Raw genomic sequence first — 20,811 nt, forward strand, 5'->3', positions numbered from 1 at the left:
TTTGTAGCAGTCATCCGCCCCAATTGAGACTATGTGTTTGTTGACCCGATTCCAATCTATCCCCATAACCTGAGCATCATGGCTTTCCCACACAGTATGTTTGGTCAAGGACTGTGAAGAAATAAGAATGTGGAGGTCAGAAAAAGACTGAGCGGCTTCTTGTCAAAAACAAATGTCACATTATTCTTTGGAGTGGACAGCAAGACTGGCCTACCTGGATATGTTTAATTGTCAGATTTCTTCCTGACGCAAATAAAAGCTGAGATGAATCAGGTGCCCAAGCCAAAGCAGAGACAGGATTCCCTGCGAAAAACACAAAATTTCGTCCAGGGTTATAACTTATAAATGCATCCGCCTCGAGCATTACTCTAGTATTGTTTCATATTTAAAATAAGCATGGCTTCAAATAAAGAGGATAAAACTAAAATCTGTCATTTACCGCTTTGGAAAATGTTAGATCTCAGCACACCATTGCGGGACCACAGTTTCACAAATCCATCAGCTCCTGCTGATGCCAATGCAGTGCCTGTCCAAAATTTCAGGTGCATTTTTGGATGAAGTACTATAGTTATCATTACGAACCAGCCAAACAAAACAAATATTCTTTTGATGTTTTTTTCTGCCCCTCCAAGAAAGCTCATCATAGAGCTATGGTTAATGACATGAATACAACTTGTGCAATTAGTAAAGATATAGAAAATAGCTGATACGAGAGAACATGTTTACAATAATAGCTAATGACTTTCATATATAACTTCCCCAACCAATGAAGATATCAACGGAACATCATCCATTCGTAGCATTCTGATGCCAAATAGATCTTGTAGAATTGGACTGAAACGTGTCCTTTTGAAAACTGCTGATTTGAGATGTCCTTTGGGAGGTGAAACTCTTCAATTTAAAGAATCTTCAACTTATCGATAAATTAGAAATTCCAAACACAAGATAGCCGCAAGGCACATCTCCCAGAGATTCTTCAACAGAAATAGAGAAGTCGAGTATCAAAAAGCAGGAACTGTATGCTACTGTTCACGCAAAAATCCAGCTGCAGAGGGCTGAACTTGCTGTTGAACAGAGGATCTCATTGAGCACTCCCGCACCAGAAACCGTGAAGCATTGAACCCTAACTTGTGAGGGCTGGGCCTACCAAAGATGCAGCTAACTTCATAAACCATCCACCAAAAAGCTGAAAGAGATGGCATCTAGGACCTTCGGTCTACACTTGTTCTCACAAAACTCCTGCTGAACAAAAGTTCAAGTCAAAGGAGGGGCAAAACTGATATGCAAAAAACACAGACAACTCCAGAAAACACACATGACTATCAGAGGTATGTAACTGGCTCCAAGAACTTCAACAATCACACCATGTGAGAATGGAACAATCTGGAGGCGAAAGGATGGAGACAAAGGATTCAAAAAAGGTCTATAAAGAGACAAATTGGCCTATGAGACAAAATCCAACGTACAATGTGTCTACGTGGTTAGGTAGAACTGGAAATGCAAAAGAGTCAAAAAAAGAACCTCTGCCAGAGCTGTCACAAGTATAGAAGCTTGATCATCATGTCATGTCCAGCCAGTCTCAGCAAGGTCACCGCCATCACCACCAAGGTCCCCTCTTGAAGGCTAACAAGGTAGAGGATCCTCTATAACCTCAACATGCTAACCACAATTCCCCCTCGCCAAGCCATAATCAATCCCAAACGTTAAAACAGAAGTCATAGAGAAGGACAATGGGTATATTGTAAAAAAGTAGTGCGAACGACTGGCAATTTGTGTATGACACAATGCTCATGGAAGGAAAAGAAATCTTCTGGTTAAAACAGTTGTTGTAGCGCGGATAACGTATCGTGCTCTCTAAAGTGGGTGGTCCTCAGTGCAATGTGCGTGACAATCTCACTCAAACAGACTGAATCTCCCTCAAACAGATGAACAGAAAGGAAACAATAGACATCAACAGAGCTCTCAAAGACACAGCAGCAGACCAGAACATATGACTTGACTATCTCAAAGACTGATACAGACTCTCTGGCGTGGCAGCACACTCAGCTCCAGCCCAGGACTCTCAGGTACAATGGGGGTGTCGAGGCTTAGATGCCGGGATGGTGCAGACGTGCTCTGTGTAAAAACCCACTCTAGACGACTACTACGTACAAGATACCCCACTGCCCCAGAGCGACTACTCATATGTACCATCCTCAAGAGCCACCAACGGCTCATAAAGAACATCATCTAAGTCTATCCCCACTGGGTGGCGGTGGTGACCTGGCCACGATGTCCACTAGACCAGCCTGCCACGTGTATAGACCAGGTGTGAACCGACCAGACCAAAGGCCAACTGACCAAAGCCCAACTGTAAACTACTGTCATATGAAAGTGGAAGTGACACTGTAGCAGGCTACAAGTTGCCCGCACAAGTCCGCTGCCCGTCCCGGAAAGCGGAACTGATGAATTGAAATAACGGCGCTCTACTGTTGGTGGTCGGATGATGGAGGAGGAGGTGGAGGAGGCTGATAGTAAGTTGGGTAAGGAGATGGAGGCCAAGTGTATGGTGAGGGGTAGTGGCCATGAGGAGGGTACATCGGGTATGGAGCAGCACGCTGCGTCATGTTTTGCGGTTGAGTAGGTGGAGCTGGTGGAAACCCAGGAAACGACTGCGCAAGCTGCGAGGGTGTAACAGGTTGTTGGAATCCCAGGAAGCCGTAGAAGTGCTGAGGATAGGATGGAGACTCGGAGGGAGAGGCCATAGAGGGACCCTGAAATTGTGATGAGACCGATCCTGTTTGTTTAGACTCCATTCCGGTAAGATTTGCTTTCTCTGGTGTTTGAGAATCTCCTGAATGTGCTTTGGACACGTCCGTCTGTGTCGGTACCTGCGGTGCCATAGCAGGAACTTGCTGAGAAACCGGGGTTGTAGTTGTAGTTGTAGCTCGAACTGCCTGTGAAATGGCTACAGCTTGGTATTTTGCACAAGAAGGACATAGTGTATGTACCACCGGAGAGAGATCCTGAACTGTTGTGGTCATATCATTTGCCTCTTTTAACTGTTTTTGTTGAGTGTGGACGATATGTTTGAGGTCCACTACCTGTTGAGTTAAGATTCTTATACGATCTTGAGCTGTAGCAATGAAATTGTCCCTATCCATCGCTCGTTGAAGATGCATTTGCACTTCCCTTGTCATACCATCGTAGCAAGAGCGATGCATACCGTTCGTACCTTGCAATGAGAGGACTGCATTGATAATCGTCGAAATGGCTCTTCTGTCTGCCTCTAAAAGTCTGTCAGCTTGAGGCGCAAAAGTCTCATACATGTTATGCTTGTCAGATGTAGGCGCCCCAGAGCTAGATGCCCCTGCAGTATCCTTCAGTGCCCCAGCAGTAAGAGTAGTATGTAGTGCTGGCGAGACAACTGGAGGTTGTGTTTTAGTGACTGCAACACTACTCACAAGAGGTGGTGTGAAAGTGGAGGTGGCCACAGAAGTAGACATACTGCTGGTGTTGTAGTCTGGACGTCCGATATTTTTATTTACGATTCTGAGAAAGGTAGTGTTGCTAGCTGCTCAGATGAATCTTTATGTACCTTTGCCCTCTTGCGCAAGATGCCTTTTCCTTTTGCCATTTTGGAACGTTCTTGCTCTTTCGGATCATCTTGAAGGGTGAGAACTACTTTTGCATCCGTCTTTTGCTGCATAATCTGTACCACCCAAGACATAATAGGTGCTGCATAGCAATTGAACTTTTCCGCTTTGCCTTTACGTTGAGTCCGAAAACGCTTTGCCCTGTCCTGTAGCGCTTTAAACAGCAAATTGTGAAATGGGTATGGCAGGCAGTGGTAGAGACAAAAAAGAGCATCGCATATTGCTGGAGAACCTCGAGAAGATGGAACCCCTGATCTTTCAGGTGCTCGCAGTAAAAAATAATATTGTAACACTAAATACAGTTGCTGACTCCTGTGATAGTCTGGATGTGAGTCCAGCAAAAGTTCCTGACAAGCATTTGTCGTTTCTTCTGGTGAAAGATTCGAGAAGGTTTTTGTTGCGGGCAGAGGTGTCAGCACAGTCAATATTCCCATAGCCTGTCCGATATCCTCCGCTGTGAGTGCGGTATCATTCAACTTTGGAAAAGTTAGCAAGAGGGAACATAGCTTGGCAGTAGAGATATTGGCAGACAAATCGGTCTGAGACAAATTTTGGAGACCCAAGTGTATCAGTTGTTGTTGAGAGAACACCTCCTTGAGTGCTGGATTCGGAGCCTGTAGATGATATATCATAATTAAAGGTACCTTGGAGATTGCACCAGATGGGCGAGGCACCTTGGAAAGTAGTGACTCTGTCAGCAGTGGCTGACTGTGGTGAATCTTCCTCTGAAGATTCTTCTGAAATCTGCTCTGAACTAGGAGTATAGTTTGATTTACTGTCAGAACTATCCCCAGATGCAGAGGACTCTTCCTCCGATTGCAGATGCTTTTCCCTGTTTCGAGTACGAACCATCTTACTAGACTGTGCGTGGGCTTCCAGTGAGAAATTTGAGTAAGCAGTGTTGAGGAGCTCAGGAGGAACGGAGGACCTTGCCGCTGAGCTAGGAAATGTGAAGACTCTGCGCGCTTCTGATAAGAAGAAGTAAGATTGAATGACCTTTAAATTTAAGCTAAAGTAGCTTTTCAGTATTTTTTAAAAGCTGCTTTTTTAGGTTTTTTGTTGCTTTTGCGCAAGGCCAGGGCTAGGGCGAGGAAAAAAGCATGGGCTAGGGCGATGGAAAAGCGATGGAAAAGGGAAGGGCGAGGGCGAGGAGCGAAGACATGGCAGGAAAAAGCGGCCCAGGCATGGGCTAGGGCGATGAAAAAGGGAAGGGCGAGGGCGAGGGCGAGGAGCGAAGATAGGTAAGGGGCTAGGGCGAGGGAAAAGGGCGAGGGGCGAGGGTGGGAGAGGGCGAGGGCGAGGGCAAGGGCGAGGGGCGAGAGGGGCAAGGGCGAGGAGTAGGGGTAGGGCGAGGGCGAGAGGTTGAGGAGTGGGAGGGGTAGGGCGAGGGCGAGAGGATGGCTAGGGCGAGGGCGAGGAGGTGAGGGGCGAGGGCGAGGGGATGGGCTAGGGCTAGGGCGAGAGGATGAGGGGGGCGAGGGCGAGGGGGTGGGGGTGGGCTAGGGCGAGGGTGAGGGGGTGAGGGGGCGAGGGCGAGGGCGAGGGGGTGAGGGCGAGGGCGAGGGCAAGGGATGGGCTAGGGCTAGGGCGAGGGGGTGAGAGGGTTTAGGCGAGGGCGAGAGAGTGAGGGGATGGAAGAGGCCGGGGGTGGGAGGGTTAAGACCAGGGCGAGCGGAAAAGGGGTAGGGCGTGGGAGAGAGGGTGAGGGGGAAAGGGCTAGGGTTAGGGGCGAGGGGCTTGCAATTCTGCATAAATTCAGGGCTTACCCACTAAGCTCAACTAAGCTCCGCTGCAAAAATAGTGGAGTTTATTATTAGTAGCAAACTGAGCACCACCAAAGGCGCCTTGATATGGCAACTGCCCCCACACACCTTATTTATGGAGGGGATGTGAAAGTTAGGCGAGGGAGAGGGAAAGGGGAAAGGGAAGGATTAGGGCAGAGGCTAGGGTCTAGGGAGGCTAGGGGAGTTGGTTCAGAGAAGAGACAAGCTGAGGGAAGAAAAAAACAGTTATTCCTAACGCATCGAAACTATCCCAGAGACCTTAAAGATATAGCTAGACCAAAAGAATAACAAGCATTGATAATATCGAGTTATCAGAAAGAATCAGCAATTCCAGATAAAACGCAGATAAAACGCGAAGTATCATCCTACATAAATACCCCACTCAAGGCATTTATAGCTTTATGCATCTCCAAGAACTGAGTTTGACTTGAGAGTAAAATCTGAGAAAAGGAACTTATTCAGATTGGCGAGATTAGGTTATGTCCAAGAAAGACAAAGATTGAAGACAAAGAGAGTGAAGGATAGAGTTGATCAAGTCCAGAATCAAACCTATGAGCTTAACATAGACTGCAGAGGAGAGCTGCCGAAGGAGAGGGTCTAAGAGAGATAAGATAAATCAGAACAGTAAGATGGGAAAGATAGTGATTCCGAAGTTATTTAAAGGGTCAGGAGTCTGCAAAGCTCAACACTTGCTTTGATTGTCGTGCGGTTAGACCCTTGAGCGTCTTCTCAAGCATGATAGCATTTGATCCGAGATCCATTGACCAAAGGCAGAGAAACTCCTTCGAGAGTGGCTAATTGTACAGCGCCGTGGGGTAGAATCTCCATCACCTTATATGGTCCTTGCCATGCTGGGACCAACTTCTTTGCTTTTTTCAGAAACTTGGCCTGATAAAGTAGCACCAGTGCTCCTTGTTTTATTTGCGGCTTCCTGAGATGGCGATCATGCCAAGCTTTACGACGGAGCTGCTCTGCTTCTAGAGCCAGTGAAGCCAAACCTCGGCTTTCCTCCAAAAGGAAAAGACGAGAGACTGATGCCGACCCCAAATTTCCATTGGCACGAAGACTCCCCACTCGCGGGGATCCTGAGTTGAATTCGAAAGGTGCTATCGCTTCCAAACCGAAAGCCAATTGAAATGGGGTGTGATTGGTTGTGGCTTTGAAAGAAGTTCGATATGCCCAAAGTGTACCGTGGATAGCTTGAGCCCAAGTCGATGGATGAAGATGACATGCTTTCCGCAGGAGTGTTATCAGAACCTTATTAGTGCTCTCTGCCTGCCCGTTTGCTCTAGGGTAATAGGAACAAGATTTTCTGTGAAAAATCTTGTAGTTGGCCAGCAAGGTAGAAATTGTTTCATTCACAAAGTGACTACCTCTGTCACTGGTGATTTTCAAGGGACATCCAAACCTGCACAAAATATTTTCATAGACAAACTTCGCTACTGTAGTGCCAGTGCAGTCCGTTGTTGCAAGTACCTCTGCCCACTTTGTTGCGTAGTCGATAGCCACCAAGAGATACTTTCGATTGCATGGTTGGGCAGAGGGAGTAACTGGGCCTACAAAATCTATGCCCCATCTCTCAAAGGGTTGCCATGCCAGAGAGACCTGCAGAGGACGGTTTGACTGTTTGCTTGGTTTAGGGCCACAGCGCTGACATACATCACATACCTTTAGATAGGCAATTGCATCGCGGAAAATATAGGGCCACCACAAGCCACACTGGAGAATCTTTTGTGCAGTAATATGGCCAGGGTAATGGCCACCAGTGGGACCACTATGGGCATCCTCTAAAATATACTCGACTTCGTGAGGGGAGACACACCGCCTCAGAACACCATCTTGCCCTGATTTGTATAGCTGGCCCCCAATGAGAGTGAAAGGCCTAGACTTCAGCAACAGGCGTCTCTTCTGTATGGGAGAAGCATAGATATACCGCCCTATTGAAAGAAGGTGGGGCATTTTTCAACCCAAGAGACATTCGAGTGTATATAAAAATACCCCAGGGAGTCACAAAGGCCGTTTTTAGCTGATCACCTGGATGGATGCCCAACTGATTGTATCCACTAAACCCATCCATGAAACTGTACAATACATGCCCTGCTACATCTTCGAGCACACGCTCAGTGAAAGGTGTTGGGAAACCATCTGGGATAGTTACCTTATTTAGAGCACGGTAATCGACGCACACACGGATTTTGTTGAATTGCTTCTTAGGCGCTATCACCATGGGTGATAACCACTCAGAGTGCTCCACAGGTACTATGATCCCTGCCTCTTGCATTTTTTCTAGCTCTGCCTTGACCGCCTCAGCATACTTCGGATTGAGCTTGTAAGCTCGGCCTCTTACAGGCTTAGCCCCTTCAACCAGAGGTATAGTGTGGACACCCAATTCTGGTGGAATCCCCTCTAAATCCTTGTAGGACCAAGCAAAAACATCTTTAAAAGAGTGAATGAAAGAGACGACCTGATTGAGTAATGCGGGATGCTCCCATAACCAAGCTGCTAACAGTACGTGCTGAGGGTTGTCAGGATCTCCCAAGTTGACTTCTCTGACCGGGTCTGGGGTTGTAGCTGGAGAGGGTGCTTCTGAAGATGAGAGGTGAGCTGCCTCTTGGAGCTTCAAGACATCATGAGCAGGGGTTTGATCGATTGGAAACTCTGCATACTCTTCTTGTAACCATCCCTGTGGGAGCTCCTCGAAGGGCAAATCTTCAGATGCAGACAACCTGACAGAGTGCTTTTGAAGGGGGTTCAACTTGGGAGATGCTCCAGGAAGGGGGAAATCTTTGGCTAGTGCATGCAGAGAAGATTTCTTCCCCCTTCGGTGATGTGTTATAGGTTCCCCAAGACCAAGGGCTTCCATCGGCGGGTCATTCGACGCATGAGAATGTGGGGCTGACACACTTACTTCTTCGACTGTTGTACTGTCTGCTGTAGGACTTTGGACATCAGTGTCCTCCTGAGGATTTTGAAGAGAGAGTGTTACTGGTGGCACAGGTAAGTTTTGAGTAGAGACCATGTGGCATGGCATCGAAGTGGTAGCTTCCAACCACTGTAGCAGGTCCTCGTCAAACCCGTCAGGTGGGATGGGCTGCTCAAGGTCAGGGTTGGACTGTACTGTCAATGAGCTGTGCTGAGCCACTGGATCCATCCCTCCTTCAAGCCGGATTGGTTGCATTTGGGAGTCGGGAGTGTATATCCACATGGCATCGTTTCCCCAATCATGAAGTGCCTTAGTATGCCGCAACCATGGCCTACCAATCAGCAAGGGAAATCCTCCCTCCACCTGAGGAAGACTGACCACCACAAAATCCAAGCTAAAAGTGAAGTCTTGTACCTTCAAAGGCACCTTCTCTACTATGCCCACAGGATAGATTGTCCTCTGGTCTGCCAATGTAACAGTGAACGGAGCAGGGCGAGTAGGCTGCAGACCTAAGGCTGACATGGTAAATTCAGGCATTAGATTGATTCCAGACCCACCATCCACTATGACGCCTGAGAATGACTGCCCTAGAATAAGACGTGGACTTTTATAGTCGGTGAGGGGAGCAGCTGGATATGAAATCATGTAGGACTCCAGGGGCTGCACAGGTAGGTGCCCGCCACTAGGCCCAGTACCAGGGTACAAAGATTGAATTATTGAGAGTGTGTCACTTCTAAGAGTCGCATCTAGCCGAAGCATCTCATAAAGAGATACTTGCTGAAACGTGTTCTTCAAGATTGCTTCCGCAATGGGCCTATCTTTTACAACCTGGGCCTCCTCGGAAACTTTGACCTGTTGCAAATCAGCTACTGCTGCCAGGAAGGCTCCATCAATGTCCGAAAGCATAGAGATTGGCCTATTCTTTGCACCATTTACGGGTGCGCCATTTTGAACAGGTTGCTAAAGTGTTGGACCGGATGGTCCAGTTGGCAAACTTAAACCCAGGGCTGCTCTTTGTGCTCGAGTGAGCACCAAAGTAGTCTCTGCTGCTCGTTGTGGCTGAACTGTATGTGTAGCAGGTGCTGGCTGAGGGGTGGTGCTCATTGTGATTAGATTGATTTTCGGGAATGTTGATTTTGATTTGGGCCTAAAGAAGAGGATGCCCTTTGTTTGGGACAATCTTTACTGTAGTGGTCCTTAGACTCCGGACAATGTCTGCACGGAGGAGACCCTTCAGGTAAAGGACACTTACTTTGGTAATGCCCATATTCACCGCATCTGTAGCATAGGATTGGCCGATTTGACGGACGAAATGGGGGACGAGGTGGTCGCTACTCTTGTTGTTGCATGGTGCTGGAGGCTGAGGTGTAGAAACTTTGGGGAACTAAGGGAGTACTGGTATGATAAAAACTGTGGGGTGCAAAGTTGTTGTGCATACCTTGCTGCATAGGGGGTGTTTTCAGCAGAGGAGGCAACGGGTTTTGATGGCCGTAGGGTGAGACCAGGTTGGATGCAGGTGCTAGCCCTTGTTGGAGAGAAGGACCTAGATTTTGTTGTATTTGCTGCAATCCTTTGATATAGTAACAATCCTTATCTTCATGCCCAGATTTTTCGCAGAAGTGGCAATAAGCCCGAAGGGGACAGTCCTGTGGAGGATGTCCAAGAGAGCGACAAGAGCTGCACCATGCCATAGCTTTGGTCTCCTGCTGAGACCGAAGCTCTTCTAGTTCTCGTTTGATTTGATCGAAAGCCTCCAGGTGCGATGGTTTCTCTTGTCTCAGAGAGATTGATTTCTCTTCTTGGAGGGCTCGTTGTATTTTGAGGGCTTCGAGTTCCCTGCGCAAAGAAGTCAAAGGATCAACGGGACTTCCTTCGGAGAACACAGAGGGAGTATCTATGTGAGGAGAGTTGTTGAACAGCTTCCTAGCCCCCTCTATTCTAGTAGCAGCTGCGATGAATTCCTCCAGAGTGGCGTCAGGTCGGAGGCTCTCCCAGAGTTTTTGCTGAGAGGTTTTTGGAAGCGCCTTCTCCACCCACTTCTTAACCATGAATTCACCGGGTTGCTGGGGAAGCTTGGCAACCAGAGACTTGGTTTTGGTCATAAGCTCTGCAAAAGTCTCCTCTGGCTGGAGCACCATGTTGGCCAACTCATCCAACACTTTCTCTTGGTAGTCGCCAGGCCTGAAAGCTGCACAGAACTGTTGTCTTAAGTCTGCCCAAGTTGCAAAATGATTCTCTGCAAACTGGCTGTACCATTTGTCTGCTAAGCCGTCCAAGGTGGAAGGAAAAAGTACCAGATAAGCATCTTCCTTGTTGAGACCACGTCCTCTACAGAGAGATACGAACCTCCGTGCATGGTTGTCCGCATCTCCCGAGGAGAGTCCTTTGAAGGTGGGGAACTTGATGTTTACCTTGGCCAACACGCTAGCCAACGCCTCCATGGCCCCTTGTTGCAGCAGAATAGGAGAGAGCTTTACTGGAGAAGGTGGTCTAGACGATGTAGAACCTGATGAAGGAATGGGGAATGAAGGAATGGGAGAAGAAGGAATGGGGGATGGCGTATGTGGAGGTAAGGTTGATGAGGTTAATGGACTTCTACTAGATACCACCGGGCGTCTTCTGTTATAGTGCTTCAGAGGGCTCAGTAGTGCGCTTTGACGCTCAAATGACCGCCTTGTATGTGTCATGCAGTGAACAGTGATGAGCAGTGAAGAGCATAGGTCTAACACAGAACAGGTGAGGATATGACTAGACAACCTGGTCCAGGACCAGTGACTAGACCACCTAGCTGGCAGGACGAGGAGGGCTGGACCAGGGCGAGGACTAGACCAGGATCCAAGACCAAGGACCAGGGCGTGGACTAGGACGAGGACCAGGACTTGGACCAGGGCGAGCCAGTTGCAGACTATCTACACACCGTAATGCACACTAGTGTAAGCAAGTGTGCAGAGCCAGTAACAACGATTAGCTTCACGATTCTATCCCCACCAGAGTGAGACTTCCTTTGAGGTCCCACCGTGATCGTCAAAATGAGAGCACCTGTAACGCGGATAACGTGTCGCGCTCTCTACAGTGGGTGGTCCTTAGTGCAATGTGCGTGACAATCTCACTCAAACAGACTGAATCTCCCTCAAACAGATGAACAGAAAGGAAACAATAGACGTCAACAGAGCTCTCAAAGACACAGCAGCAGACCAGAACATATGACTCGACTATCTCAAAGACTGATACAGACTCTCTAGCGTGGCAGCACACTCAGCTCCAGCCCAGGACTCTCAGGTACAATGGGGGTGTCGAGGCTCAGATGTGCCGGGATGGTGCAGACGTGCTCTGTGTAAAAACCCACTCTAGACGACTACTACGTACAAGATACCCCACTGCCCCAGAACGACTACTCATATGTACCATCCTCAAGAGCCACCAACGGCTCATAAAGAACATCATCTAAGTCTATCCCCACTGGGTGGCGGTGGTGACCTGGCCACGATGTCCACTAGACCAGCCTGCCACGTGTATAGACCAGCCTACCACGTGTCTGCCCAAGTGTGAACCGACCAGACCAAAGGCCAACTGACCAAAGCCCAACTGTAAACTACTGTCATATGAAAGTGAAAGTGACACTGTAGCAGGCTACAGTTGCACTAATTTTTGCTTCCTATATGAAAGAAGTCTGCTGCACATTTGACTTTCAGTTGATAATTTACAGCTGCTTGGATATCGTCCACATTAATTATATCTTCCACAGTTATGGTGTGTGTCATTAATTTGAGTTCTTGTTCTAGTGTTTTATGGTTTTTCCAAGAGTGAATAGTCATACCGTCCAAATTCCACCTCAAAGACAGAACAGCTCCTTCATGCGCATCAATCCTCCTTTCTTCTCTCCCTCCTTTGTTAATGATACCAATTGCCCCTGTACGGAATTCATTCCAATTCTTTGGGTCCATTTCATTAAGCTATTCTCAAATTCATTTATGAAAAAAAACAAAACCTCCCAGGTTTCAGCATTTTTACCATTTGAATAACCAACCACGAACATATCCCCATTCGTTACACCACAATTGCGTTGTGACATGGTTGGGAACAGGTGTATATCTTCAATCTGTTCTGCAAACACATGAACCTGGCATACCAAGTCTTAGATGTCCTACTGCTGTTTCTATAATACAAGGTTCAGCTTCATAGCACCCTGAACACCATACTTCAAACTGCTTCAGACTTAGGCATCACAAAACTAGGTTACTAACTTTTGATTTCATCATTCACAAAACAGCCATGTATGTTTTGATAGTTAAGGAGACTGAAATAATGAAATGGTCATAGGTAAAGATAGTTCATGCTATGAGTACCATACCTTGAGCTCAATATGTTAGACAATTCTCTCTTTCCTTAATTGCCTTTAATAAGACCCTAGGCTCTCTCTGGCTCACACAGAGCTGACGAGCCGGTGAGCAGAGGAGAGCCCAAGGCAATTGTACTTAGTCAATTATTAATACAAAAAGAAATACCGAAAGGGACCCCAGTCTTTGGGGCCAATCTCTCTGGGCACGGAACTACGTGGGGCCATGTCGACTCAATTGAACTGTGATTTAATTTTGTGAAGTGTTTTAAGTAAATCTCTCTCTCGTGTTGCGACAGATTCCAGACTTGGGGTATCCAAGTTTGTTACGGTGGTATCAAAGCTCGGTCGATTTCTCTTCTACTGGGAAATTCAATCCGTTTTCTCGCGACACACATGGATTCAAGCAAGAATCAAACTACGACTCCTGCCACCTCGGGAACGGGAGGCAATACGGAGAATTTGAGGGGATTAGCAGAGCACGAATACGGACCACCTCGATCTACAGAGTACCAACTTATGGAGATGCAACGCAAACAGCAGGTTGATGAGTGCGCAAACAGATGCTTCAATTTGCAAAAGATCCACAGGATGCCAAATTTTTGACCCGGCACCCGATGGATGGAGTGCATACTCATTGGCAAAAAGCCATTGAATCACCCATAAAACCGGCCCTCAAGCAACCTCCTACCCCAAGGATGTTTATTGAAGAGGAACTTAATGACGTCATCGAAAAACGAATCAACCAATTTCTAAAAGTAAAGAAGCCATCAAAGAAACATTTGAAGAAGCGCAACAAAGGGACTCACTTCCCCGGTTACTTGGGTAGTCAATCTTCTTTTGCAAATGCACGAAAACAAAAGAAGCATGTACGTTTCGAAGGACTACCCAGTTCTTCTTCTTCTTCTGATAGTTCGGATAGCTCTCCCTCTTCCGACTCGAGCAAGGAGGACAGAAAGGACAAGAAGCGAAGCAAGAATCAAAGTTTTGGAAAGAACAAGAAAAAGGCAAAGAAGAGCAAAGAAGAAACACTTTTATAGAGCCAACCAGTATGATTCTCTCGAAGACAAGGGCAAAAAGACCAAGGAATTTAAAGAGGGTGGACAGTCAGTAAAGTTTCAATCCTTTTCCGGATTCCGAGATGCTCCCAGGCTTTAGCTTTTATCCGACAGTTTGATATTGCATTCTCCGGAGGGCGCTACTCAGAGCACTCCAATATCACGACGACAGCATCATTCTTGAAAGGAAATGCACGACCATGGTGATCCACTCTTCTTTTGAGGAGAGACACCCCGACTAAGTGGTTAAAGTTCAAATGGCTCTTTATTTCTTCTTGGTTGACTCAGGAGTACGAATGAGATGTGATGACTGCTTGGAACCATCTTCGGATGACCAAGGCTGACACTTTGGATGCTCATTGTGAAAGATTTTGGGTTGCTTTTCTATCAAGATCTTCTTTTAAGAAAGTCACTTTCAAGGAGTAAATCGAGCGGTTTTGTTGTGGACTTTCCAAAGAGCCTCGAGATTACTGCCTTGAGCAGAAGTCCGAGTCCATACAACAATTGATGGGACATGCTAAGCGGGGATTCTCTATACATTCGGGTAACCTGACTTACCCTGCTGATGAAGTTTCGACACCGAGGGACAGAATTCAACAAATGACAATAGAAGAAAGAGGAAGTTCCAGACGCACAACCCCGATTGACCGAGGAACAGAGAGCAGATTATCTCAAAGAGGGAAAGTAGTTTGATTGCGGGGAACAAGGACACATCTCTGCAAGGTGCCCCAAAAAGGCACAACGAGGAAAATCAGAAGATAGGCCAGTGAGCTCCAGAGCAACAGAAGAACGTGGCAGAAAAGGAAAGATGAAAGCAAGACTAGTACCAGATTGTATGGGGACCGCCGACCCGAGTCAGATGGACGAAAACACAGAACTTTGCCGCGCATGGGGCAAAGTAAAAGATCAGGAAACCCTCATCTTCTTTAATGGAGGGACGAAGGCCAACTTCATTTCACCTGAATTGGTGGCTCGACTTGAAATTACACCCGACAGGATGGGGCCACAGGCAGAGGCAGTTCTAGCGGCACCTGAACGGGATGTTGCCATTAGACCTGTCCTTGGCAAACTTCGTTTGCATTGTCAAGGTATTTAGAGCACGAGGACTTTCACATCATGCCTTTTGAAGGGTGTGACGTCCTCCTAGGAATCCCTTGGTACCACAAACTATCGGGCCAAGAAAGTGCCTTTGACGAATGAGAAGGGCGGGAAAATTGTACTTGATGTAAAATTGAAGGGCAAGTCCGTCCCTGTTGTATCAGCTTCGACTATTTCAAAATTAATGTAATCCAGTCTTTTTGTTTACTCGATCTATTTGAAAGAATTGAATGATGAACAAAGAACCAACATGTCTGAATTGGATAAAGAACGACAAGAATTTATGCACACACATGTTAATTGTTTCTCTGAAGGCCTACCAGGCGAGTTACCTCCACCTCGCCCTAAGGACCACACGATTGATTTGATTCCTGGAAGTACACCACCAAACCGGCCACCTTATCGAGTTAGTCGAGCCCAGAATGAAGAAATAATGAACCAAGTGAAAGAACTTCTAGAAAAGGGTCTCATCCAACCTAGCACATCACCTTATTGTTCTCCGGTTTTGTTAGTACTAATGAAAGATGGATCTTGGAGAATGTGCATTGATTACAGAGCTCTCAATACAATCACCATCAAGAACAGATTTCCTATTCCAAGGATCGATGATATTCTTGATAGACTTAAGGGATCCTCTTGTTTCAACAGGATTGATTTGAAAAGCGGATATTATCATATCAAAATTGCTCCGGGAAATGTCTACAAGACAACCTTTCGGACAATTTTTGGTGATGCCTTTTGGACACAAATGCTCCAGCAACGTTTAATCGAATGATGGATAGGATTTTCTGAGAGTATCGGTCTTTTGTCGGCACTTTCTTTGACAACATTATCGAAGAGCAAAAATGAAGATCCTCTCTTGGCACTAGAGGATGGCTTGTCAACCTCTCAAAGAGGAGTGGGTATTCACTGGTGAGATAGTGAATGGGGAAGTTGAACTTGCGAGAAGGCTAAGACCGAGGGCTGCCCTCTGGGCCCAAGTGAGAATACCAATGGGCTCCTCTACCTGCTGGAACTTGTCTTGAGGGGTCACCACCTAAGTAGATGGTGACAGTTGAGGGATGGTGCTAACTACTATCAGATTGATTTTGGAAAATGTGAATTCTGGTTGACTTTTGAATTCAGAGACGTGGATGCGCATTGCTTGGGACTGTCATGGGGACGGGCACCGCGTGTCAACGCGAAAGAACAGACTAAATAACTTTAGGCACTTAAATTAACAACTGAACTGAAAGAGATAGACGATACACGAGACGGAGAGTGGCGGAGTTCCACTCCAAGAGAGCACTGGCCCCAAACGTTGGCGCCCCTTTCGGTATTTCTTAATATTGCTTGAACTCAGTACAATGCCAGTACTCCACGCTCTGCACCTTCACCTCGAAGCATGCCAGAGAATGAGTCCTTGGCTCATATTTAAAGGCCCTTGGCCTCTCAAAAGCAGTTACATGAAAAGCTATCAACTCAAAAGCATCTAGTCCAAAAGCACTAGAATCAAAAGCTGCCAGCACATTTAATGGAAATCCGTACACCTTCCACGTCAGCAGCGCAAATCGCGGAAAAGTCCGTACAATCTACCACGTGGGACTGCCGCGCAAAACACGGGCGTCCGTACAACTGCCATGTCATCAGTCCAACGCAATCCTTTGTGTGTGTGTGTGTGTGTGTGTGTGTGTGTGTAGGTCCTGCTTTATTTAATCTTTTTAGGTCACTTGAGCCCCATCAGACGGAGTCCCATAAGTTGGTGGGAACTCCTTTTCGAAAATAGGCCACTCGGCAAGACTTTGCAAGTTTGTAAAACTTCTTCTTCAACTTCTTCTTCTCCTACTGCTTCTTCACTTATTGTTTAAGCTCCTCGGCCGAGATCTGCATGTTGGCTCCGTTCTTTAGTGGCTTGACACGTCAGCAGTTTGTGACATCCCCCCCCCTCCCTTCTTGAAAGAAAGTAATGTCCGCGATTACAGCATATCGGCACAACTCCAGTTAGCTCAAAAATTTCCAAGGGACATTCCGAGGGACAATTAATTTTCTCATTCCAGATTGGAGCTCTTGATATCTTGGGTCGTTGGCTTCCCAGAAAAATCTCAGTCAATAAGGAGTTTCATTCCAGATCGAAGCTTGATATCCTGTGTCGTTGGCTTCCCAGAAAAATCTCATCCAATAAGGAATATTCAATGGTTTGCACATCACAATGCAACACAAATGCTCACATATCCCCGAGAGAGACGGTCTGCGGTATGAAGCTGCTCACCGACTACCTCGGCACTCCCCCTGCAAATAACCTAAAAAGGTTTGGGCCATGAGTTCAGAGGACAGGTACAACCAAACGCTCCCCATACCGCAGCCTGCATCGCTTGGAGGTTTAAGCATACAATCAAACGCTCCATAGACATCCTGTATGCGTCGTTCAGAGGTTTTCCAACATACAACTAAACGCTCCCCAGACATCCCGCCTGCGTCGTTCCGAGGTTTTTCAAGCATACAACGAAACGCTCCCTAGACATCCCGTCTACGTCATTCCGAGGTTCAGACAATACCAAAACAACATTTCTTACTACTCCACCCGGGGGTAAAATCACCAAGCATTGAAACCAGTATTAAAACCAGAGTCAAACAATTCAAATCAGCACCAAGACAGGTTTAAAACGAATACCATCCATTTCTAACAAATTCCAAACAAGATCACCAAACAAGTTCTCAAACAAAGTTCAATCTTAAAAAGCAATCTCGAGCTCGAAAAGACGATTGGTTTTCCATCCTAAAACTTGCACCAAAATTAGGGTTAGATTTCTTCCATAAGGTTGTAGCCGATTGCAGCATGGTCCATAAGCTCTTGAATAGTTGAAACAAGCCTCGACACGCAGTGTTCCTGTGGCGGTAATGGTAGCCCCAAGATATACCAATCACACCGGATCTCTAAGGTTATTAGTTCGAGAAGAGACACCTGTTGAGAGATGTTGAGAAATTTCAATTTTTAACCTGCTAGGGTTTCTGTGGCAAGCATTTCAGGATACCCACTGAAGGCATGTAACTTCAGGCAAAAATTTTCTTGAAAGCTTGCCAAGTCATTGGAGTGTGCTATCACGTGACACATCCAACCCTATGTGTCCGTGGACAAGCTACAGCATGACCAGGGTTCAATTCAGTCAAGTCGGTCTAGAATAGGAAGTGATCTAGCACTTTTGTGAGTCTGTTCGCAGACCGTGCATGTCCAGACACTTAGTATAGATGCATATCCTCTGGTTGCACACAGCATGATCATAAGCATTCCCATCACAATCGATCAGAATCCTTCAGAGGAATTTTCCAGTGCATTTAGCCTATTTTACCTATTTTTGACATTTTTCACTTATTAGTTTTAAGTGACTTTTGTTGGAAAGTAGGTAGGGCAAATTGAGTAAGTTTGTATATAAGCAAACCTAGGCTAGCACTAATTGGCAGAAGAGGCAGCAGGAGCACCTTGCTCAACACGCAACTTCTCAGCAAGACCAACCCCCGCGACTACTCTGGCGTTTTCTACACAGAAGACCTAGCGTTTTTGCATCTGATCAACCTTGGCGATTTGTGCACAGCAGATCAGCCCCGGCGTCGTCAAGACACAGCAGATCAGCCTAGCGTTTTGCATTTGCAGGACAACCGGCAACAACAACAGATTTTCGGCCCTATTCCGCTGCACCTTACATGTGCGGCTTGGTAGCTATAGACATCCACCATTGCATGGCACTGCCCCTGAGAAAAATAGCGGCTTGAAACATCTTTGATCCTTCTCTTGCAAGTGATCTTTATGGCTTATGAGTTGTAAGTGAGAGCAATGAAGACGGGATCGCGCCCAATGTGCAATGAAGTAAGGGTGGGAGTGGCTAATAAGTCCGGGGTTGGCACACGAAGATTCTTTACTAGAATTTCCAAAAAACAAGTTCAGGGTCGGGACACAAAGATTCTCTAATAGAATTTCCAGAAAACAAATCCGGGGTCGCAACACGAAGATTCTTTGATAGAATTTTTTGAAAACAAGCGTGGGGTAGGGACACGAAGATTCTTTAATAGAATTTCCAGAAAACTTTGGAAGCGCCATCTTGCTTCGTCTACTCTTTGAAAGGACCGGTATGCTTTCAGAAAAGCACACGCCTGACACTCTGATACGACTATCACGGGGACGGGCACCACGTGCCAAAGGGAAAAAACATGTTGAACAACTTTAAGCACTTCAAATAAAAGTTGAAATGAAGGAGATACACGAGACGAGGAGTAGAGGAGTTCCACTCCGAGAGAGCACTGGTCCCAAACGTTGGCACCCCTTTCGATATTTCTTTATATTTCTTTAACTCAGTACAATGCCAGTACTCCACGCTTTGCACCTTCACCTGGAAGTGTGCCAGTCCTTGGCTCATATTTAAAGGCCCTTGGCCTCTCAAAAGCAGTTACATGAAAAGCTATCAACTCAAAAGCATCTAATCCAAATGCACTAGCACCAAAAGCTACCAGCGCATTTCACGGAAATCTGTACGCCTGCCACGTCAGTAGCGCAAATTTCGAAAGTCCATACAGTCTGCCACGTGGCATTGCAGTGCAAAACGCGGGCGTCCGTATAGCAGCCAGGCCACTCTGCAGGACTTTGCAAGTTGGTAAAAATTCTTCTGCTGCTTCTTTTTCTCTTGTTGCTTCTTCACTTAGGGTTTAGGCTCCTCGGTCGAGATCTGCATGTTGGCTCCGTTCTTCAGTGTCTTCACACGTAAGTAGTTTGTGACAAGGACAATCCTTATTGTAGTGATCCTTAGCCTCAGGGCAATAACGGCACCAAGGAGGCCCTTCTGGCAGGGGGCATTTGCTTTGGTAATGCCCATATTCCCCTCATCTCTAGCACAACATGGGCCGATTGGATAGGCAAATCGGGGAAGGAGGTGGTCTTTGTTCCTGCTGCATGGAGGTGGAGGCTGAGGTGTAGAAGCTCTAAGGGGCTGAGGGAGCATTAGCATGATAAAAGCTCTGAGATGGAAAAGTGGTCTGTATACTTTGCATAGGAGGTGTAGTCAGCAAAGGTGGCATGTAGTTTGGATGTCCATAAGGGGAAACCATGTTGGATGCAGATGCCAACCCTTGTTGAAGAGTAGGTGTCACAAACTGCTGACGTGTCAAAGGCCTAAAGAATGGAGCCAACTTACAGATGTCGGCCGAGGGGCCTAAACCCTAAGAAGAACAAGTAACAGAAGAAGAAGTCCTCCCAACTTATGGGGACCCCGTCCGATGGGGCCCCAAGTGACATAAAGGATTAAAATAAATCAAGATCCACAAAGATATACCTAGATGAATCCAGGATAAGCCCAGATTCACCCGTGAAGGAAAGTGCAAGGTATAGACCCATGGTAGTCACCCACAAGACAATATAACCATCAGCTCCATCATGCATAGTATTGACTAAATACCACGACATCCCCAAAGAGCCAAAAACTGATGACGTGGCAGATTTCCGAAAATTTCGATGACTGCTGACGTGGCAGAACTGTACGGATTTTCGCTTTTTACGCTGGCAATGCTGGCGTGGCAGGGACTGTACGGATTTTCGTGATTTACGCTGGCAGCTTTTTGGCATTGCTTTTGGACCAGAAGCTTTTGAGTTTTGAAGGCTTTTCACTGTAACTGCTTTTTAGGCCAAGGGCCTTTAAATATGAGGCTAGGGCTCATTCTTTGGCATGCTTCCTGGAGAAGGTGCAGAGTCTCGAGTACCGGCTTGTACTATGTTGATGCAATATAAAGAAATACCGAAAAGGGCGCCAAGGTTTGGGGCCAATATTCTCTGGGGTGGAATTCCGCCACTCCATGTCGCGTGTCGTCTCTCTCTCTCTCAGTTCAATTGTTATTGAAGGGCTAAAAGTCTGTTCATTCTGTTCTTTTCTATTGGCACGTGGTGCCCGTCTTGTGACCGTAGGAGCAAGGCACTGCAGTAGTTGTTGCAATCCCTTTAGCAATTCTTGTCTTCATG

At 46.7% G+C, this 20,811-nt stretch overlaps 1 protein-coding gene across 9 annotated transcripts in view; it reads right to left on the reverse strand.

Moving 5' to 3' along the window:
• The window catches only part of LOC147447853 (uncharacterized), a 160,868-nt gene that overhangs the window by 117,833 nt on the left and 22,224 nt on the right, over positions 1-20,811 (reverse strand). For all 9 annotated transcript variants that reach the window (XR_015189649.1, XM_086523681.1, XM_086523679.1 and 6 more), the window contains 5 exons: positions 12,354-12,462; positions 12,160-12,252; positions 440-526; positions 215-303; positions 1-111 (listed from right to left, as the gene is read on the reverse strand). Coding sequence is in view for 8 of the 9 variants with exons in the window: in XM_086523681.1 (XP_086379807.1) it covers positions 1-111; positions 215-303; positions 440-526; positions 12,160-12,252; positions 12,354-12,462 (489 nt within the window). In the remaining variant the exon portion in view is untranslated. The remainder of the gene's footprint in view (positions 112-214; positions 304-439; positions 527-12,159; positions 12,253-12,353; positions 12,463-20,811) is intronic.

The sequence above is a fragment of the Adiantum capillus-veneris genome, chromosome 11 (assembly GCF_014529385.1).
Source record: "Adiantum capillus-veneris isolate H3 chromosome 11, ASM1452938v2, whole genome shotgun sequence".
Classification (NCBI taxonomy): Eukaryota; Viridiplantae; Streptophyta; class Polypodiopsida; order Polypodiales; family Pteridaceae; genus Adiantum; species Adiantum capillus-veneris.